The sequence below is a fragment of the Sinocyclocheilus anshuiensis genome, unplaced genomic scaffold (assembly GCF_001515605.1).
Source record: "Sinocyclocheilus anshuiensis isolate Anshui unplaced genomic scaffold, SAMN03320099.WGS_v1.1 scaffold230, whole genome shotgun sequence".
NCBI lineage: Eukaryota > Metazoa > Chordata > Actinopteri > Cypriniformes > Cyprinidae > Sinocyclocheilus > Sinocyclocheilus anshuiensis.
Window position 1 is genome coordinate 711,280 of NW_015546034.1, and position 19,524 is coordinate 730,803.

Here is a 19,524-nt window from a genome sequence, read left to right on the forward strand (position 1 = left end):
ACTGTGCTGTAACATGGTGTGGTATATGGGCAACTCTGGTAACGCTGCCCTCTCATTCATTGATCTGCTAACCGCTATGTTATGCTCGCGTTCTGGGAAACACTGCATTATATGACTACTGCTAACTAAAAATAGGATTGATAAAGGAACATATTTCAGTGTAGGGTCAACGCAGCTCAGCACCACAGCAGCCTCAACAGATCTCATATTTGTCCCAGATAAAAGCAAACACCCATACGCATTTAGCTAATGGGTACGAAAACACTGTTTGCGACTTTTGACAATCAACGGCAATAATTTTATGCCCTGATGCCCCTGAAACAGCAGACTTTATGTATAATGTATACATTTGTATTTGTTAAGATGTGTTGTAGCCCATGGAAAATTTGTATTGGACAACTACTGAGAACTACCAGTTCTATGAGAACTTATTTCAATAAGAAAAAATTGCCTTATAAAATCGTGTTCCTACAAGATAGAGTTCACTGGTTTCTAAAGCAATGATTATGTCATTTATTTAACCAAACACTTGAATCAAACCAACAGACTCTGGGGAATTGTGGCCTATGGAAGACTAAACAGGATAATTGGGAAAAGAAAAGAAAAGAAAAGAAAAGAAAAGAAAAGAAAAGAAAAGAAAAGAAAAGAAAAGAAAAGAAAAGAAAAGAAAAGAAAAGAAAAGAAAAGAAAAGAAAAGAAAAGAAAAGAAAAGAAAAGAAAAGAAAAGAAAAGAAAAGAAAAGAAAAGAAAAGAAAAGCAGGGGGGAAACAGAGAAGAGAGATTTTCATACACTTGTTCCTGGAGCTCTGGAAAGATCCAGGCAGAAATCAGAAACCAGGGAAGAATTGACACCCGCTTCGAATGTTATCACTCGATTGAATGGGCGTTATCAGTGGTTATCGGCTGATAGATATGGGCCAGAAGGGGCCTACTGCGCCTACTGGTAGGCTCAGAAGGCTGTTATCATCCATCCACATGTTTAATCACCGATACAAATACAAGAGAAGACTCCAGATCCAAGCCAAGAGGAATCCAGCTCACCGGTAATGGGAAGTCTACTGGATGACGCGGCAACGTTGCGGTATTTCCCGCGTCTTGTGCAAGTTTCTCTCTGTTTATATTTTAGGTTGAAGATGGACCAGAGAGGTAATCCTTACAGTTGCTAATCTAGAAGCACTAGGCAAGTGTCTGAGAACGATGGTATGATCTGCCTTTTTTTATTACTGATTTATTACTGACTAACTTTTTCTTGAATTGAGCTGAAAACCAGAATGAGCAGTGAGCATACAAAACATGAAAATGTTATTTAAAAAATGTGTTATGATATTGTAAAATAAATCAAATAAAGTGTTTTATAGGGGCTATGTGAGAGGGGAAAATGCAGTCCTGTCATTTACTAACCTTCATTTGACGTTTTCATCTGTGGACTCCAAGGATAATGATGGTAGGCTAATTGTAACTCACAAACTCCAAAAGACACATAAAACTAATCCATATGAGAGTAATGCACTACATTTCAAGTGTTCTTAATTAATGTTATAGCTTTTTGTGGATAAAATATGTAGCCTAAATTTAACTCCTTATTCACACAAAAAATTTGCCGCGCCCGCGAGAATATCTGTTTGTTTACAAAAACATACCGCTTCAAGAGCGTGCTCAACACCATACAAGGAGAAGGCGGAAGAGAAGAAATGAGAGACAAACCTCATTGGTTTTTGCGTACACTGTCAACGTGGCACTGTAAAAGTGAAGTGAATTACCTTTGAGAACTAGGCACATTTGTCTCAGCGAGTTGCTGCGAAAAAGCGATCTAATATCATTAATTTTCAGTAAGTATTGGCATTATTCTTACAATTTAAAACTTAACATCAATACATAACTTTTAATCAAATTTCTTAATCTTTTTACACATGACTTTTAAACAGTAAAATGTCATAAAAAGTTCCAAAAAACGGCATGTGTGAAAGCGCCAAGTGATTCATCACGACACAATTGGATATTGCGAAGTAGGAATTCCTAGAAACCAACAACAAAGTGATTCAGTAAGGGTGACAGTGTGAAGTCATAGTAATATTAGCATTGTATTATTGGTTGTGGTAACACTGCTGATTTTTTTAATTCATCTAATGAGATCAGCTTTTAAGGTTTCTACATTTGTACATTAAACAAATACCAAATTCTAAAAATCAGAAATGCTACACATCGGCCATCCTTAGCTGACGCGGGGCCCGGTGCGAGGTAGGGAGCAGGGACCCCCTCGGTCCGTTCGCAATTGCATTCCGAGTGGGGGGGGCGGTCCGTTCGCCGCAGGGCCCGGTTCGCGCACACCAGTTGCACCCCCCTAAGGACGGCCCTGTACATGTCACACAGGTTTTAGTGGGATTCTTCTCACGGGTTGGTTCTGCTCAGCAAAGCCCTATTCCTTTCCCCTTCCCCCAGTAAGTTTTTTTATACATGTTTCATATGGAGACCATTAGTTGTGCCATCTGAGCCTGCTTGTGGTGAAAAACGTTTGACGTCTATCGAGATGTCTGCTGTGATGTCATTAGTAGACCTACGAGCACAGGGAGTATCATATGGGACCGGGGGAGGTGGGAAGGAGGGAGGTTGCGCTACAAGCTGAACCAGATGATGGTACAAAAAAACCCCAAATGAGTTCATCTTAAAAGCCTGTTGATCCCAAGACATGTTCATGGTTTTTAGGATTGACACGCGATGTAATGTACAAAGGTTTGCACCAACGCATTACCATAAGTCAGTCCATGTTTCAAAACACTTTCAATGTAGTTGTTTGATGTTCTTTAAATAAAGTCTATGGCATAATTCACTGAAGGAGTTTTGACAGTGCAGATCATGTCTTTGAGGATATAGATCCCATACAAGAAACACATGGGTTCTGTCTGAAACCTGAAAATGCCGTCTTTTTTCAAAAGAAGCATTGGCCTTTTAGACATTAAATATTGACTTGGTTACAAAGTTAAAGTTCAATTAAATTTGTTTTATATCGGGGCTTTTTAAATTTCAAAAATAATTATAATAATAATTATCAATAATTTTTCACAACATGCAATTATTTTATTCTATTGACAGACCTAGTTTTATGCTTTTAGTACTCTTATTGATAATTGTAAATATATAATAAAAATAATTATAATTATACATATTTCAAGAAGAAAGACACTTGCAAGGTGATCTGTGGCATTAAAAAAAAAATCTTGAACTATTCTAGATCATGACATTATGATGCCTAGCCTGTCTGAACTTTTCTTTGGAGTTTTCTTTGGAGTTAGTCAATATTTATGGACATTGAACAATAACAAGAAAATGGTGATTCTAATCACCTCATAGAGGACAGAGATAAAAAAAATTATTCCTATTCACCATCCCCCACTGTGTCTTACTGTCCTATTGGCACCAGTCTGATCTGACACAATGCATGCCAGCAAATGAAAAACATCCCAATGACAGGAAATTACAGAAAAGAATATCCTGCCACAGCATTGTCCAAGTGGTCTGCATTACACATTTTTTTTTACAGCTCCATTTTCTGTGGAAATAATTCCACTTCCTATAAAAATAAACCACAACCATGGGAATCTTTATTCATCCAAGACATGTGCAGTTGAGCACAACTGAGCATCCGGGCCGAGATCATAGTTTTCGTTTTCAAATGGAAGAAGGAGAAGCATATTAAGCCGTTTCATTGACGTTAATTGTGTTAACATGAATTTATATAGCCTCATTTACCATTGGCATGCACTGTATGAAATGTGTGACCTACAAAATGGTCCATTCATATTCCCTGTGCTTGGAGAAGAGATGGCAGCATACTGAGAGAGAGGGAGATTTGGGCAACTGTGGTTTTTCATATGACCAACAGTTATTCAGAGCTCAAAATATGAACCATGGACATTTGACCTCTCTGTCTGTTACTCAGCGGATCTAAAATTAGTCATAATTGCAGCCTGAAGGGTGAAAAAGGCAGAATATAAGGTTTGTTGGAGCCACAGCTTGGTGGCTTCTTATTCCGAAGCATTTAGAGGGACAGGAACGGCTTGTCCTTCTCTGGAAGCACCATGGCTCAGGGACTGCTAGTGAAGACGTTTATTCACTGGCCACAGAAACCACATTCTCCAGGAACATCATCCCCATTCACACACTCTATCATCCACAGGAATTGACAAGAACGGCAAGAAAAACTGTCTGGAAACCTCATAGGCATGTATTATTTCATCTCTACAAAGCATTTAGCAGTGTAGCACATGCAGAAGCCTGTCAGACAAGGAGACCTGGCATGACGATTATGACAACGGTTATGTCAGTGGAACAATGAATAGAGCTCAAGATATTTCCCAGGTGCTGTCAGCTCTGTGAAGATGTTGTCTTGACTAAGCATATAGGAAGCAAAAGTCTTGATTTTTTTGTAAGATAGATGTCCAAAACTTCCATTCGATTAAAAGTCATATTACTTTCAGTCATGCGCTTCCAGAAGAAAATTGTGCAGCTTGTGTGATTAAAAGGCCTCTGTGAAGCATTCCTCAGTGATATGTTTGACGCAGGTTATCTTGGCTTGAATAAGGGCGAGAGGGAATGAGGTTCAGTCACTGGGGGGAAAAAAAACAGATAAGAAGAGAGCGATTATGATAACATGTCAGTTCCATCATGCAGAAAGCAGCATTAGGTACATCTCCAAGTTTAATCCAGTCAGTGGATTTCACTTTGTATAAATATTAAATTACTTCTAACATTCTTTCGCTAACGTTCAAGGCGGTTTTAATGGAGAATGTCGAAACATTATGAGCTTCCCAAAAATCTTGATATAAAACAAATACAATGCAAGTCAAGGTTTTTTTTCATTATTGTTGTCGTTTGGCCAAGAATTCTGCATTTTTTGAAAGCCTAGACAATATGAATCTGTGGTTGAAACACTTAACTTTGAGGGTTAAAGGTGAAAATTGTAGGGTTTTTCCAAGATTCATGACTCTGAGAGAATTAAAAATGCTGCCAGGGTTTTCATCAGGATTTTCACCGCATAGTTCTCCAATTTATCTCTGAGTCACCTAAAATGAAAACTAGATGCCCCCTATTAACTGAATAGAGATTTAATTTGTGAAAGTGAAGAAATTGAACTCAATATTTGCAACTATGACACTTTAAGAAAGCGTGAAGAGGAATATGAAGAAGCACCAAATGATGTCTCAGCGGAGAAGGGGAGGAACAGAATGTTGTGTGTGCAAATCACCCAAGCAGCTGTTAGAGACTCCGCCAAAGTGAGAAAAAACAGAACCGAAATGTTCCAAGGGTCTTATTACCGAGTGAAAACACAACATAAGCAATGTAAACAAGTAAGTGGAGAATGTACCTATGATCTCCTTTGATGAAATGAAAGTGCTGTACCTGACAAAAACATCTTGACACAAGTCATATCGAAAGATCAGTTAAATGTGCAGAAGGCTGCCGCATGGACTGAGATGAGTAAGATTGAGTAACATAACTGCACTATACATTAGTGTTCAAATGAGTAGTTCAACGTGATGTTTTAAGCTAAAGTATAGCTGGTAATGGACATTCAGGCCCAAGCATCAATTCCCTGATCTAAGCCATTATTTCCCCAGAGAAGAACTCCAGCAGCCTGTTCACAGGGCATGATGGGTAAAGTTACATGTGTGTTTGTGTAAAGGAGCTAAAGCTGATGTTATCCATTGTGTAAATGGCTCGTATTTTATAGACAAACTGCTGAAGGACACATATGAGTAACAGATGTACTAAACTGGTTAACTAGCACTAAATCCCAAGTGAAGATTTATGATGACCGTTTTCATGAATCACAGATGGGCAACCAGAACATAGCTCCAAGCAGCTTTTTTGTATTATTATTATTATTATTTTATTTAATTTTAAAATAATCATTTTGTATTATTATTTTTAAACATTTAAAGTAACTATGTTTTTACCTTGAAATATCAGTTTCAAAAAAATTATGATGGTACACTGAATAAGGCAAATGTCTATGTTTCTCTCCAGTGCTACCCCCAAAATGTCTGTTCTAGGGCTACGTCCACACTGTCAGTTTTGGGATTGACAGCCACATTTACTTTACAGGTGTGAGTCTCAAAATGTCCCTTTCACACAGCAACTTACAGTAGCATCTTGAATACTGTCTGTATGAACGTGCAATGGGAGTCTGTATTCCTTACTAGTAACCACAGCGACAGTAATATGCAAGATGGTGATGTCCATAAAACTAAAAAGTCAAATCGAAACGTTAGTTCATCTGTCAAATCTTCATTTCACATTAACTGACAGCAGATTTTATTTTGGGGTGAAAAGCGGACATTTGAGTTGCGCGTTGATCACAAAACTGACGGGAGCAGCTCCGGTGGAGAATAGTGACTGAATCTAAAACCTTCGGGATGACACACAGCTCAAAGCCGTCTCTGTAAATTACCAAAACTACACTTGAAAACTTGCAACACACGGTATCCAATCCGGTTCTGTTCACATAGCACAGGTTTTCTGAGAATGCTGTTGTGAGTTCTGAAAATTTACGGGTGACTGTAAGTTCAGTTATAGAATGCGGTTGTCACTTCCGTAAGTTCGGTGAGTTGGTGCACAATTTTGCAAAAAAGAGCGGATTGCTTTATGGTAGCAACAAATGCACATGTACAGTAATTTATGGCAATTACAGCAGTGATATATTTATGACGATTATACTCACTTAACTGTAGGGGGCTCCATTGTCATAAAAATACACAAAACTACATACAATTGCTTTAACATCGTGCTTTAACAAACAACTTTTTAATTAAAAATGTATAATATTGTTTAAAAATACGCAATATTTAGTTTTTATTATTTTATTTTTTTTTAATGTTTGTATTCTTTTATTTTTTGTTTTACTGCAACACACTGAGCACACTTTTCAGTCTGGTATCGGTTCTTGTGATGTTGATTGTGCTTGTGCTGAAATGCAGCATTTTTAATGGAGGCCATTTAAAGCAAGCTGTTAATTCTGTTTCAATCTATTCCAATAATATTAGGGAACATCAACCTGATACTTTATGTTAAGTAGGTTTTTTTAGCTATTAAAATGGCCCTGGGATCTTTGAGACCTCAAACAGAGCATGAGGGTTAACCATGGTGTTAAAGAATTCAAGAAAAAAAGAAAGATGTGGAAAAGGAGCCCAAGAGGGAGAGAGAGAAATAGGAGAGAGGTACTCTGAGGAAGCTCTTGGCTCTGCTTGTCTGCACTTGCACACCAGATGTGCTCTGCCTCAGCTCTGGAATGTGTTTGTGAGAGCAGTTTAACCACTGACCCACCCAACCATTACCACAGAAATCTGATCCAGACAATCCACTCAGCCTCCTTCATTGTGTGTGCATGTGTTCTTCTCTCTATTATCTTGCTTCTTCTATCTACTTTCTTTCTCTACTTCTTCTCTAGATGTTCTCTAAATGTGCCTAAACCTTTTTTTTTTTTTTTTGGTTCCCACAAAGTTCTCCTTTCTTTAACCACTGATTACTCAATGTGTTCACTCAAACACACACTCACACACACTTTACAAGCACAGGTTCACACTCATACACAAGCACTCATGCTGATTGCATTTTAATGGTAATCCATGAGCCGTGACAAGGCAATAAAATAAAACTTGAGAACTTAAAGATGGTCATTCATTCTGCACATAAAGGCAGAGGAGGGAGATTTTCTGTTTTACTCTTTCTCTATTGAGTTCAGGGCTTTTACAAGTGATGAACATTTTAAACTCATGCACAAAGTCAGTCATTTAAAAAATAGTTTTGAATATTAAATATGTTTACGAATATTAATAAAAAATTATAAATAGTTTCTCTCATTTGATGTTGCTTTATGTGGGTAGTTTGTTTGCTGGATAGACAGAGACAGAGAGACAGACAGATAGATAGATAGATAGATAGATAGATAGATAGATAGATAGATAGATAGATAGATAGATTTAGGCCTAAATTTATTTGTATTTGAATTGCATAAAATTTTGATCAATAAACTTAATGTTATGTATATTTGTCAGTCATAAAATAAATCTGTAAGATTTCTGTACTCAGAAAATTATGCCATAGATGTAGGCCTACATTTATTCACTTAAAGGGGTCATATGATGCAATTTCAAATTTTCCTTTCTCAAGTTAAACAATATTCAGTTGTTTGCTATTGTATGAGACGGAAACAAATTGGATTGGCTTATGATAAATACATAAACCTGTTTATTGTATATTTAAAACATAATAAGACAGACAGATCGATTTAAAGAGACTGTAATCATAAAAACACATGGAATAATTTATTCCAGAATTCTGCTCTAGGCCTATTTCCCAGTCAAGAATCAAAAGTGGTTGTTTTGTGGGATTTGACATGACACTTTTGGCATTGGTAGAGCTTAGATGAAATCTGATCAGACCAAAAGATTTGACAAGGCTGTGCTGTTTATATGTAAATGTGATGTTTACATGTAAATGTGCGCCAAGAACATAAATTTAAAAAGAAACATATGAAATCGTTGCTGTGATTAGATGTTTCTGGATGACTAATAGGCTATAACTCTACATCCAACACAGACCTCTAAACTGTGTAAAGAAAAACAGACAACAGTGACTTTTACATCAAATCACGGACACTACGTCCATGTTTTTATAGTCTATGGTTTGTCCACACATTTACTGCTCAATAACAGTGTAGTCGCCTTACGCAGCAGTGTGAGTTACGAAGTCCTGTAACTATTTTCAGCACATACTTAGTTGAGACCGTCTACCAACTACCATTCTTGTGCGATTTTGCAGACACCCCTATATTTTAATCGTTCAAAACTCTGCTCCAGATGAGGCTCGAACTCACAACCTCGGCATTGCTCTGCTTTGTACTGCTGTATAAGTACCGCGCGCTAACCGATTGCGCCACTGGAGCTTAGGTTATGCGTTAGAACAATAATCATCACAATAGGATGAGATCCTCATGTTTCCTAAAACTTGAAAAAGGAAACGTAAGACGGATCTCTTGGTCCCTTACTGGTGATAATGTCACACATATATCTTTCAACCTAAGTTAACGGTGTATTATCCACAAGGACCGTTTGTCACCCCATCAGTGAACCAGTTTATGAATGGACACAGTTGGTTATTAGTTTATGTTTTAGGACTGTACTGCCCCCTAGTGGTGTCTAAGGTGTTTTAAGTCCCCTTTTGGGCGCCATTGTGGAATTTTTTCTTAAAACCCCTGGTTAGTAATTGTACAGCGACTACGTATTGTTGAGTAATACGTGTTTTGTCTGTCCCAAAGTCCCCCCCCAAAAAAATCAAATATATAGCCGTTTTAGAAGCACATATACTGCTTGACATTTATTGTGAGTTTTTACACTTTAAAATAAAACAGAACATATTCTTATCACATATCCCAGTTGTCTCCCAGTATGGTGTGCAAATATTTCCCAATAGGCTACTATGAGAGTACATCACTGCCCTGAAGTGACATCACATTCAAGAATTCATCTCGGCTCTTCTTTCGATTTATGTTTTTTTTTTCCACCGCATAGCCTACAGTTGATTATGTGATATGATTAACATTACTGATTTGCGATCTAAATAAAATAATAACAGATATCAAACGTAAAGATCATTAATCTTCCTTTACTCCGCCCACAGTGGTATCGTTTCCCAACAACTTACTGCAACTTACAAAATCGATCTCTAACCGTCACGATAACGACAACAACTCCTCATTTGGTAAGTCTAAAAAGACTTTTAATCTACCTTGATTATATTTTCTTCATTCTTTTGCCAAAAATAGACTAAGGATTAAGATTATGAATTACAAATAATTTAGGGGGTTTATTCCACCACAATTCACCATTAACTGAGCAGAATTGGCGAACATCTTTGTATTTACATTGTGTTAACACAATATTAATTTACTTTAGGTTACTTTTCATCATGAGTAACATCACCTCCTGCACAGAACCTCAGACCCTTGTTTCTTCCATTTTAAAGCCTGTTCTCATTTTGGAGTTCATCTTTGGGTTGCCTGGAAATGTGTTTGCTCTGTGGATTTTGTTCTTCAAGTCAACATGGAAAGCCTGCAATGTGTATCTCTTCTGCTTGGTGATATCTGACCTCCTACTCCTCACTGGGCTGCCTTTCTGCATAGATTATCTCTTCCGTGGTGAAGACTGGATATTTGGCGAATCCTTTTGCCGCCTCATTTTATATATCATATCAGTAAACTACTCAGCAAGCATGGCTTTCATGTCAATTTTAGCCGTGGACCGCTTCTTCAGGATCCTTCACCCACACCATCGCATTTGTCGAATGAGTGTGAGACAAGCTATAATGTTGGCTAGCACGGTTTGGATGGTTGTTCTACTCCTTCGCCTTCCAACCGCCCTGAACCTGGTTCTCGCATCACAGATAAACTCTTCAAAGCTCACATGCCACACTTTTCTCTCATGGACATGGCCGTTGGTTCAGATGAGGATATATAATTCAGTCCAGCTGATAGAGGTCCTGTTAGCATTTGCACTGGTGGTCTTCTGCTTTGTGCGGGTTTCCTTTCACGTCCACGGTCGCCAGTCTAAGGGGGCACACCGCAGGGTGAAGCGGGCAGTGAGATTGCTTCTGTTTCTTGTGATCATATTTGTTCTGTGTTTCCTGCCTACAGTCACTTTTGGCATCTTCCTTCAAGTGTTTTCCTGTTCAGAATTCCTCAAGGTGTGTTTTCATGCTTCTTTAGCTTTAACCTACATGAACAGTGCACTGGATCCAGTCATCTACTGCCACGTTAGTGCTTGGTTTCGTGACACCCTAAAGGGCAAAACCAACTCATTAGGGTTGACGAAGTTCAAGATGAGTGCGAAAACAAACAGAAAACGTTAATCTACCTGAGAAACTGTGCATTGGGGGGAATTAAAATGTGTCTTAAAGGTATAGTTCGCATAAAAATTTAAATTCATTTATTACTCACCTTCACATGTTGTTCCATACCTGTATGACGTTCTTTCTAACACTTAAGATAATACTTTGAAAAATGTTTTCTTAATATCTTCTTTTGTGTTCTGCAACAGTCATACAGGTTTGGAACAACATGAGGGTGTGAAAATTTATTATTATTTTGCACAATACATTCTATAATATGCTATACTGTACACCTTTCTATAGTTTGTTGTCATGTGTTCTGCCTGTGACATGCATCATCAATTGCTTTTCATATTATCACATAGACGTACAATCTGTACTGCGCTTTTTTATTTAGCATTTTTCAGTAAATGTTTGACACACAATGAAATACAACAGAAATGTATGAGGCATAGAAAACAAAATAGCTTATTGTTTCACACTCACATGCGGTCACATTGCCCTTTGAAGTTAAAAAGCCAATGAGTTTCTTCCTTAAAAACATCCAAAGGGCATCTGAAAGAGTCTTCAATGTCCAGGGGAACAGAACCATAATTCCTGAATGAATATTTAAGAGTTGCAAAGACTGCTTTGACTTCCACGAATCATTACAACATCTCCAGTTAAAAGAATCTATTGAACATGCTCTCAGTTAAGACCACCTAATAGCCAGCAACTCAACATAAAATCCAGTCCTCGCTTGAATACAATATAAAAACAGCTCACAAACTTGTACTTGTCATGATACGCACAGAAGATACAGAGAAATAAAGGAAACCATTCAATGCAGAGCTAACTAAATATACAAAGAGTACACTAACACTTCTCAAAAGAGTCTGTTGAGTGGTCAGCATTGACCTGACTGTACATGATACACATTTGAGGCATGGCCACTCGTGGAACCCTGTAAGTTTAGTTTCCACAGCCATAGATTCTCATCAAACAAGTGCTTAGAGCTAATGTTACAAGTTGCTGCAAGGTAAAAGTGTTTGTATTGAAACTTCATGAGCATTCAGTACTTAGAAAGATATTGAAACAAGAATTGCAGGCTGCCATCCAAGAAGGTTCTGAATATACAAGTATCATTTTATTGGGGGTTATTAGCTAAATGCTTTATTACTGAGAGTCTTTTGTCCTGAATAGGAAGTGAAAGTTTTAGAAGAAGTAGACTAAAGAGGAATAAGAAGTGTTTTAGTGGCTTGTGGCCTGTGCAGTGCAGAGTTAGGCAGCAAATGAGAAAGTGACAGAACAGGCTGAGGGAACAATGCAGGCGAGGGGGTCAGTCGTGGATGACGATTGGGCCTCGCATCCGTAAACTGGGGTGAGGGGGCGCCAGGACAGGTACCTGCGCTGGCCCCTGGGGGACCCTGCGCAGGCTGATCTGCTCACATGGTTGTCTGCACGCTCTTCTTAACTGTGAACGGGAGAGCAGCCTTCTGGCCTTCCTGAGGGAACAGGAAGATCAAACACATGTCATATGTCATAGCTTACATTTAACAATACATAATAGGTCCTTTTTTTTTTTTTTTAGGTATGCCTTAAATTGATCAAAAGTGACAGTGAAGACATTTAAAATGTTCCAAAAAAATCTATTTCAAATAAACGCTGTATTCATATTCATCAAAACATACTAAAAATGGTTTCCACAAAAAAAATATTTTAAGCAGTTCAACATTGATAATAATAAGAAATGTTTCTTGAGCAGCAAAACAGCATTTCTGAAGGATCATGTGACAATGAAAACTGGTGTAATGATGCTGAAAATTTAGCTTTGCCATCACAGGAATAAATTATACTTTATAGGAAAAAAATAGAAAACATTGGTCTTAAATTTGTAATAATATTTAAAAATATTACTGTATTTTTATATCAAATGCAGCCTTAGTGAGCCTAAGAGACTTCTTTTAAAAACTCTTAATCTTACCAATGCAAAATTATGAACGGTAGTGTATTAATTATTAAATATTTTAAATATATGGTATTGAAAATATATTTTAAAATATTAATTAAAGCAAAACGTTTACTATACCAAGTCATTGCAATAATTTAGAATGCAAGTATCATGGAATCCCCTGTGTTGTGCAATACTTTGTGTGCAACAGGATATTTCTAAAATATTGTGACAGGAAATACACAAGAAGAACTAACATGCTTTATCACATCTTGCAAGCTTTGGAATGTGAGCTTGCTTACTAGTTTATAAAATATCAAGAAAGAAAACAAAATTGAAAACTGTACAGATTCAGTTTTCCTTTGTGCATCACATAGTACAATTGCGTTTACCTCGGCACGTTGCAGATATAAGAGGTAGCAATTATTAAGCGAAATAGCATAAAACAACATGACTTAGTGACATAAACAATGTTCTATTCATGATCGGGTACATATATTGCAGAGAGAGAAATGAATGAATCGCCTGGGTCTAACGTTCATGCAAAATGAATGAGGCCGACAGGCATCCACAGGGGACAGCCCTTAGATTAGATTGGCCATAATGAAAGAACCGTTAACTGGGTCTCTCGAACAACAAATGCATGATGATATTCTAGAATGTGCTTGCATTTATAGCATATGTGTTTACTTTATAAATCACACTACGTTAACACAAATACACATATTCATTCATTACCAGCACAGAGCCGTAATATAACTATGATTAGGTTGCATGCTTTTGCACTGATGGATTTGATTAGTTCTTTTGCAAAGCAACAGCAAACCTTTAACACTACAAATACTATACAATGATATGAAGCATATATTTACTATCTATTTTAACATCAACTCAAACAACAGAGTGCAATTTCAGCATGAGAGAGTCGTGACAGTCTGGTGTAAACCTGTTAGAGAACCAGGCTGAGTCCCAGACCAGATCCCATTTGTCTCTGGGTCTCTTGCCTAGTTAAAGGCTAATCTTTCAGAGCAGGGGCGCTAAATTTAGCCTAGCATCCGCTCCAGCGCTCGAGGCCATAGGGAGCTGTGCAAGTCATGGCTCATATGGATGTGGCTGTAATGGAGAGGCATTTTTCTTCAAGCTCACATCTACTTCTCAATGCCAAAGATGTTAAAACCAAACCCCTTGCTGCTGTGGATGAACTATTATGACTATCTGACTTCTGTCTGTCTGATCTACATTAAGCATAAAAACACATTTTGCAGGCTGAGATGTCAAAAGCCACCAGAAATGCAGTTCATATTGAGTGTATAGGTTAATCGAGTGTCTCTTTTGGTCATACATTTCATACATTTTGCAAGACTCCACAGGTAATGTGGTTTAGGTTTTGTGTACGGTGCGTGCGATCTTACCATGTTCAGGTGTCTAACAGCTGCAGCAACAAAACGAGACAAGCAAACAGTCACTAAAAAGTAGTCATGAAACAACAGGGCAAATCATGTGTCCAATTCCCCCTGCTCAAAATAACATTTTCGTTTGTTTCATTGTAATTCCAGTCTAAATAACACTGCCAAACAATTCTACTGAGAAATGTTGCTATGACTCTACATTGTTATAAGGAACTAAAAAAGCACATTCACAAAGGTAGTGAGACAAGTACACTGGCAATCAAAACTTTGGACACAACTACTCATTTTTGATTATTTTATATACAAAACAAAACAAACAAAAACAAAACTAAACTAAACTAAACTGTACTCAAAGCAAAACTAAACAAAAAACAAACTAAAACCAAAACAAAACAAAAAAACTCAAATCGAACCAAACAAAAAATAAAATAAGTAAATAAATAAAATACAATAAAACAAGACAAAAAAAAACTAAATCAGTTAGCAAAACTGAAATAACTAATGAAAGTATGAGATTTATGTAATAATAAATAATAATTCCTATATGTTATATAATGTAAAAATGCAATCTTTTCAGAATTGATAAAAATGACACTTTATTTACAAAGCTATTTTCAAGCATTTAAGCATAACAGGTTTTAGGATCATGAGAATCCTAAACATCTAAAATAAATAAATAAAAATGTAAAGTTGTGTGTTCAAACTTTTGACTGGGAGTGTATGTGTGTTTGTGAAGCATTAAGTTACCTGTGGAGTCTCATCTCTCTGGATTAAACCTAACCTCAATCTGCATCAAAAATCATTCTTTTTCAGTTGTCTCTCCATGCCACCACAGATTAATGGGATCATGGGTATTGTTAATTATAGGATCTTTGTTATTGAAAAATTGTCCCTGACATCTGAGATTGACTCGCCCATTTCCTACACTGACAACTCCGGCTTAGACCCTCCACTGTCACTGGGTATGACCAATGCAGTAATTACACGTGCCAATCCTATCACCAAGATCAGTCACTCTTATGTGAAGGTTGAATCAAAATGATGGAAACTTAATCAGATGTGTCATGCCATCTCAGGGGATAACCTCTGCAGGTGCCAATCATGGAAGAACAAGATAAGGGCTGTTTTTTGACATGGAGTGTGTCTGCCCTGCTGTTTTCTATTAAATTTGTCTCTAGGCTCTATGTACAGGCCTGAGTGAAGCTAACCAAATGAAAGCACACAAAAGTGGATGTCGGTGTCACTTAGTGAACAAGGCACGACAAGTTTAGGTTTTAGAGGAGTGCGATGCCATGGGAAATACTGCCAAAATAGACAGCGAGGTTGGTTTGCACACCTCGTCTCTCGGGAAACCAGAAAGAAGCTGTCATCGGGAGCATCGATCCAGTTGGGTCGTCTCTTGCGGAGCATCAGGCCACTGTTACGAGCGTTGGAGGCACCGGTGCTGCTTCCATTATGCTGCTGAAATAGGGAAGGAGATGGCATCTTGAAATATTTCCCTCTTGCAAAAGAATTACTGACTATATGCCCTTAGAGGACTTCAGTATTCATTCTTATAGTGAGCATAAACATTTGGTAGATGCCTAGAAGCTCAAGAGTCCCAAAATCAATAAATAAAAAATGATTTAGCAAAAAAAAAAAATTTCACATATATATAAAATTAGTGTTGCTATAGGTTGACTGTTTTCAGTGGAAGCCCGTTTCCGCCACTGAATAAAAAAAAAGGTTATTGCGACTTTTTATCTCACAATTCTGACTTTTTTCTCAGAATTGCGTGATATAAATTCACAATTGCGAATTATAAAGTCAGAACTGCTAGATGTAAAGTCACAATTTCGAGATATAAGCTTGCAGTTCTGAGGAAAAAAGTCAGAATGAGTTTATATCTCGCAGTTCTGACTTCATTTCTGAGAATTGCGACATTATGTCTCGCAATTGCAAGTTTATATCACGCAATTCTGACTTTATCTCTCAAAATTATGACTTTTTATCTCACAATTGCGAGTTTGTATCACGCAATTCTGAGAAAAAAAGTCAATTGTGAGATAAAAAGTCGCAATTACCTTTTTTATTTTTTATTCAGTGACGGCCTTCCACTTTTTTCTGCTTTGAAATGGATTATTCTTCTTAGTGAAAGATAAAATACAAAATCTACAAAATTAAAGATAACAATTTCGAGATATAAGCTTGCAATTCTGAGGAAAAAAGTCAGAATGAGTTTATATCTCGCAGTTCTGACTTAATTTCTCAGAATTGCGACATTATGTCTCGCAATTGCAAGTTTATATCACGCAATTCTGACTTTATCTCTCAAAATTATGACTTTTTATCTCACAATTGCGAGTTTGTATCACGCAATTCTGAGAAAAAAAGTCAATTGTGAGATAAAAAGTCGCAATTACCTTTTTTATTTTTTATTCAGTGACGGCCTTCCACTTTTTTCTGCTTTGAAATGGATTATTCTTCTTAGTGAAAGATAAAATACAAAATCTACAAAATTAAAGATAATTATAGTAAAATTGTTTAATTAATATTTAATGTGCTTGCATTTTAAGTAGTCATGTAATAAACAGAATAATTTACCGATGGCTCGTTATTATTTATAACCTTGTTGGTGTTTCTCACTATCTTAGTTACTCCCCAATACACAGACTTGTAATGAATTTTAAATCACAAGATGCACAAAAAAAAGTCTTAGTAACAAAGCAATTTTCTTCAATTGTTTTCCTAGGTTGAAACTCAACCTGGGATCTATAAATTTGTTTGGTCCCACAAGATGCAAATAGCATCCATAGAGATAAACAACTGAAACAATAAAGCAACTTTTAATCTTCTTCAGTTTTAGAAATGGCAGGCCAAAAATGAGGTGAAGGTCCATCCACTATATTTACATTATTCATCTCATGGATGAACAGTGAGTGCTTTTGTGTTTGTTTTGCTCTCTCGCTTCTCATTTCCATTTCACCCGGCCGCAATAATCAGTGGGAAACCTCCGAGGCTGGAGATTGAAGCTGTCACCTGAACCGATTCACAGCGTCAACAGTATCTGCATTCAAATATGTTATAAGATGGAATCTCGCTCTCTCAGCAACACAAATGCTAGTAAGTTATTGTCTTCCAGTCTGATGAAACCACACTGATAATATATGAGACCTTCCTGCTTTAGTCTAAACCAGTGATACGAGTGAATCAAGTCATTGTTACTTACCAGAATGGGTCCCACAATATGGGCTGGATTTTCTATGACAAAAAAAAGAGGTGCGTAGTAAGAAGTATGCATATAATACCATTATTATTAACCATCTTTGACATCTATACTCCTAAAAAATATAGGTTCTTTATGGGCATCTATGATTCCATGAAGAACCTTTAACATCCCATGGAAACTTTTCAATGCATAAAAAAAGGTTCTTTACTGGAAAAAAAGTTTCTTTAGATGTTTAGAGGTTCTTTAAAATATTCTTTACACTAAGAAAAAAGAAGTCAGGTAACCTTTATTTTTATGTTTATACCACTGATCTATAATAGAGAACTCTTAAAAGTAAATGTTCTTTATTGGCATTGATGGTTCTATGAAGAACCTTTAACATCCATGGAATTAAAAGGTTCTTCAGATTATTAACATGTATTTCACACTAAGAAAAACAATGGTTCTTTTAAGAATTGTTCACTGAAAGGTCTTTTGAGGAAGCAAAAAATGATGTTCTATGACATCACTGCAAAAAAAACCCTTTTGGAACGTTTATGTACAATAGATATTGTTTCAAATAAGCTAGTATGTTCTTTAGAGAACCCAAAATGGTTCTCTTTATTTTTAAGAGTGGTATGTATTTTTACTGTAAACCCACCTTGTCCTGGAGCACTGGCTCTTCTCTCTGCAGATTCAACCCTGCTGTGGTGATGGTAGCTCCGTTTTCCCAACATGCCATGTGGGCCATGGCTGGGAAGAGAGGAAAGTAGGCGCCGTGGGGGCTGCACCTGTAGGCCAGGGGTGCGATGAGGACGTTGAACGTGCATTGCTGGACGAGTCTCTGAAATTACAGAATATTCACTGTCATCAGTTAGTTACAGCTCAAAGGAAGCATTTGTAATGTTGTGTGGCTCACCGAGATACTGCAAGACGCTGGTCAGGGTGCTCCTCGGGGAAGATTTGGGCTTCATAGGTCGCCCTGTCATGCCCTCTGACACCCGGATCATATCTATTCATCGACCGGTAGTACAGAACAAACAAACGGAGATAGAAGCAAGTCAAAGAGCGAGAAAGAGACATTCACACTTAGACACCAACACGAAAAGGCCGGCTTGATGGATGTTGAGGCGATACACCAACCTGTGACTAATCTTTCTGACCGGACAACAATTTTTATGGGAGCAGCAAGCAGAGTCAAATCTCATTTGCTGCTCGGTTCGTTCTTTAGGCCCTAGTGAATGTAGTTCTTCCCGGTGAACTCCGGAACATTGATCTGACCACAGTGAACCCATTAAAACCACTCCAACTTTCTTTGGTTGGTTTTAAAATTCATTAAAACTCCAGAAGAGTTGGAAGTTGTTTAAAGCCGTTCTCTTCAGGCAGTTCTTCTTGTTGACTTGGCAAACCTGGAGAGAAGCTGTCTTGAAGATGTACCGATATAAGTTCAATTCATTACCCTTTCAACAATACATCGAATGTGGAGAAAAAACGTTGCTGAACTGGGTGATGCATTATCTAGCGACACAAAATCCATTTTTTAAAATGAACCTGTGCCTTCGGGGAAGTGCTGAAATAGCAGTTCTCTGACTTTTATGTGTGTAACAAACTGTTTTCTTCACCTTTGAATCCTCATGGTTGCAAATGTGTTTTATTAAACTCCCGTGATTCATTGCATCATTTGTGTGTCACATTTCGATGCACTAAACCTGATTATTCCATGATTTTCATGCACAATCTCTGATGGGCAGGCTATGTGTTGAACATAACCTAGTTAGCCAGCATGTTGAATGAGGTTGGAAAGAGGAAAACAAATGCGATGTTGCATTCACAGCGGCTTCTTATGAGTGTGTGCATGTAAACAAGTCATGAAGGCAAGGCAGAAGCCGATGGAGCTCATGCTGTCGGAGATTTCACATGATTGCCGCTCTGCTCTGCCTGTCGGTGTGCGTGCAACAGAGTGATGGACAGGTACACGAGACACATGAAACTACAAGGACTCAGATAGGATGGTTTCAGCCATGGTTTTATTTGTGTTTTGGTTGCCCACAAGACATTCACACAAAGAAAAATAAAAGAGAGACAAACCAAAGAGCATGCTGCCCCCACCCGGGTCC

General features: G+C 37.5%; 2 protein-coding genes and 1 non-coding gene across 3 annotated transcripts in view; 1 reads left to right on the top strand and 2 right to left on the bottom strand.

Moving 5' to 3' along the window:
- Nucleotides 1-8,847: 8,847 nt before the first annotated feature.
- Nucleotides 8,848-8,941, bottom strand: trnai-uau (transfer RNA isoleucine (anticodon UAU)). Its single transcript has 2 exons — nucleotides 8,904-8,941; nucleotides 8,848-8,883 (listed from the first exon to the last, which is right to left on the bottom strand). It is a non-coding gene; the product is annotated as a tRNA-Ile (tRNA).
- Nucleotides 8,942-9,528: 587 nt separating this feature from the next.
- LOC107698821 (hydroxycarboxylic acid receptor 3-like) lies at nucleotides 9,529-11,000 on the top strand. Its single transcript, XM_016499939.1, has 2 exons — nucleotides 9,529-9,756; nucleotides 9,951-11,000. The coding sequence occupies exon 2, from the start codon at nucleotides 9,964-9,966 to the stop codon at nucleotides 10,900-10,902; it is 939 nt and encodes a 312-aa protein (XP_016355425.1). The 5' UTR covers nucleotides 9,529-9,756; nucleotides 9,951-9,963; the 3' UTR covers nucleotides 10,903-11,000.
- A 14-nt stretch (nucleotides 11,001-11,014) lies between these two features.
- LOC107698822 (metastasis-associated protein MTA3-like) overlaps nucleotides 11,015-19,524 on the bottom strand; it is a 36,554-nt gene continuing 28,044 nt past the window's right edge. The window contains exons 15-19 of the mRNA XM_016499941.1: nucleotides 18,327-18,419; nucleotides 18,069-18,251; nucleotides 17,429-17,460; nucleotides 15,557-15,681; nucleotides 11,015-12,365 (exon numbers count right to left, since the gene is read on the bottom strand). Coding sequence (XP_016355427.1) covers nucleotides 12,200-12,365; nucleotides 15,557-15,681; nucleotides 17,429-17,460; nucleotides 18,069-18,251; nucleotides 18,327-18,419 — 599 coding nt within the window. The 3' untranslated portion in view covers nucleotides 11,015-12,199. The remainder of the gene's footprint in view (nucleotides 12,366-15,556; nucleotides 15,682-17,428; nucleotides 17,461-18,068; nucleotides 18,252-18,326; nucleotides 18,420-19,524) is intronic.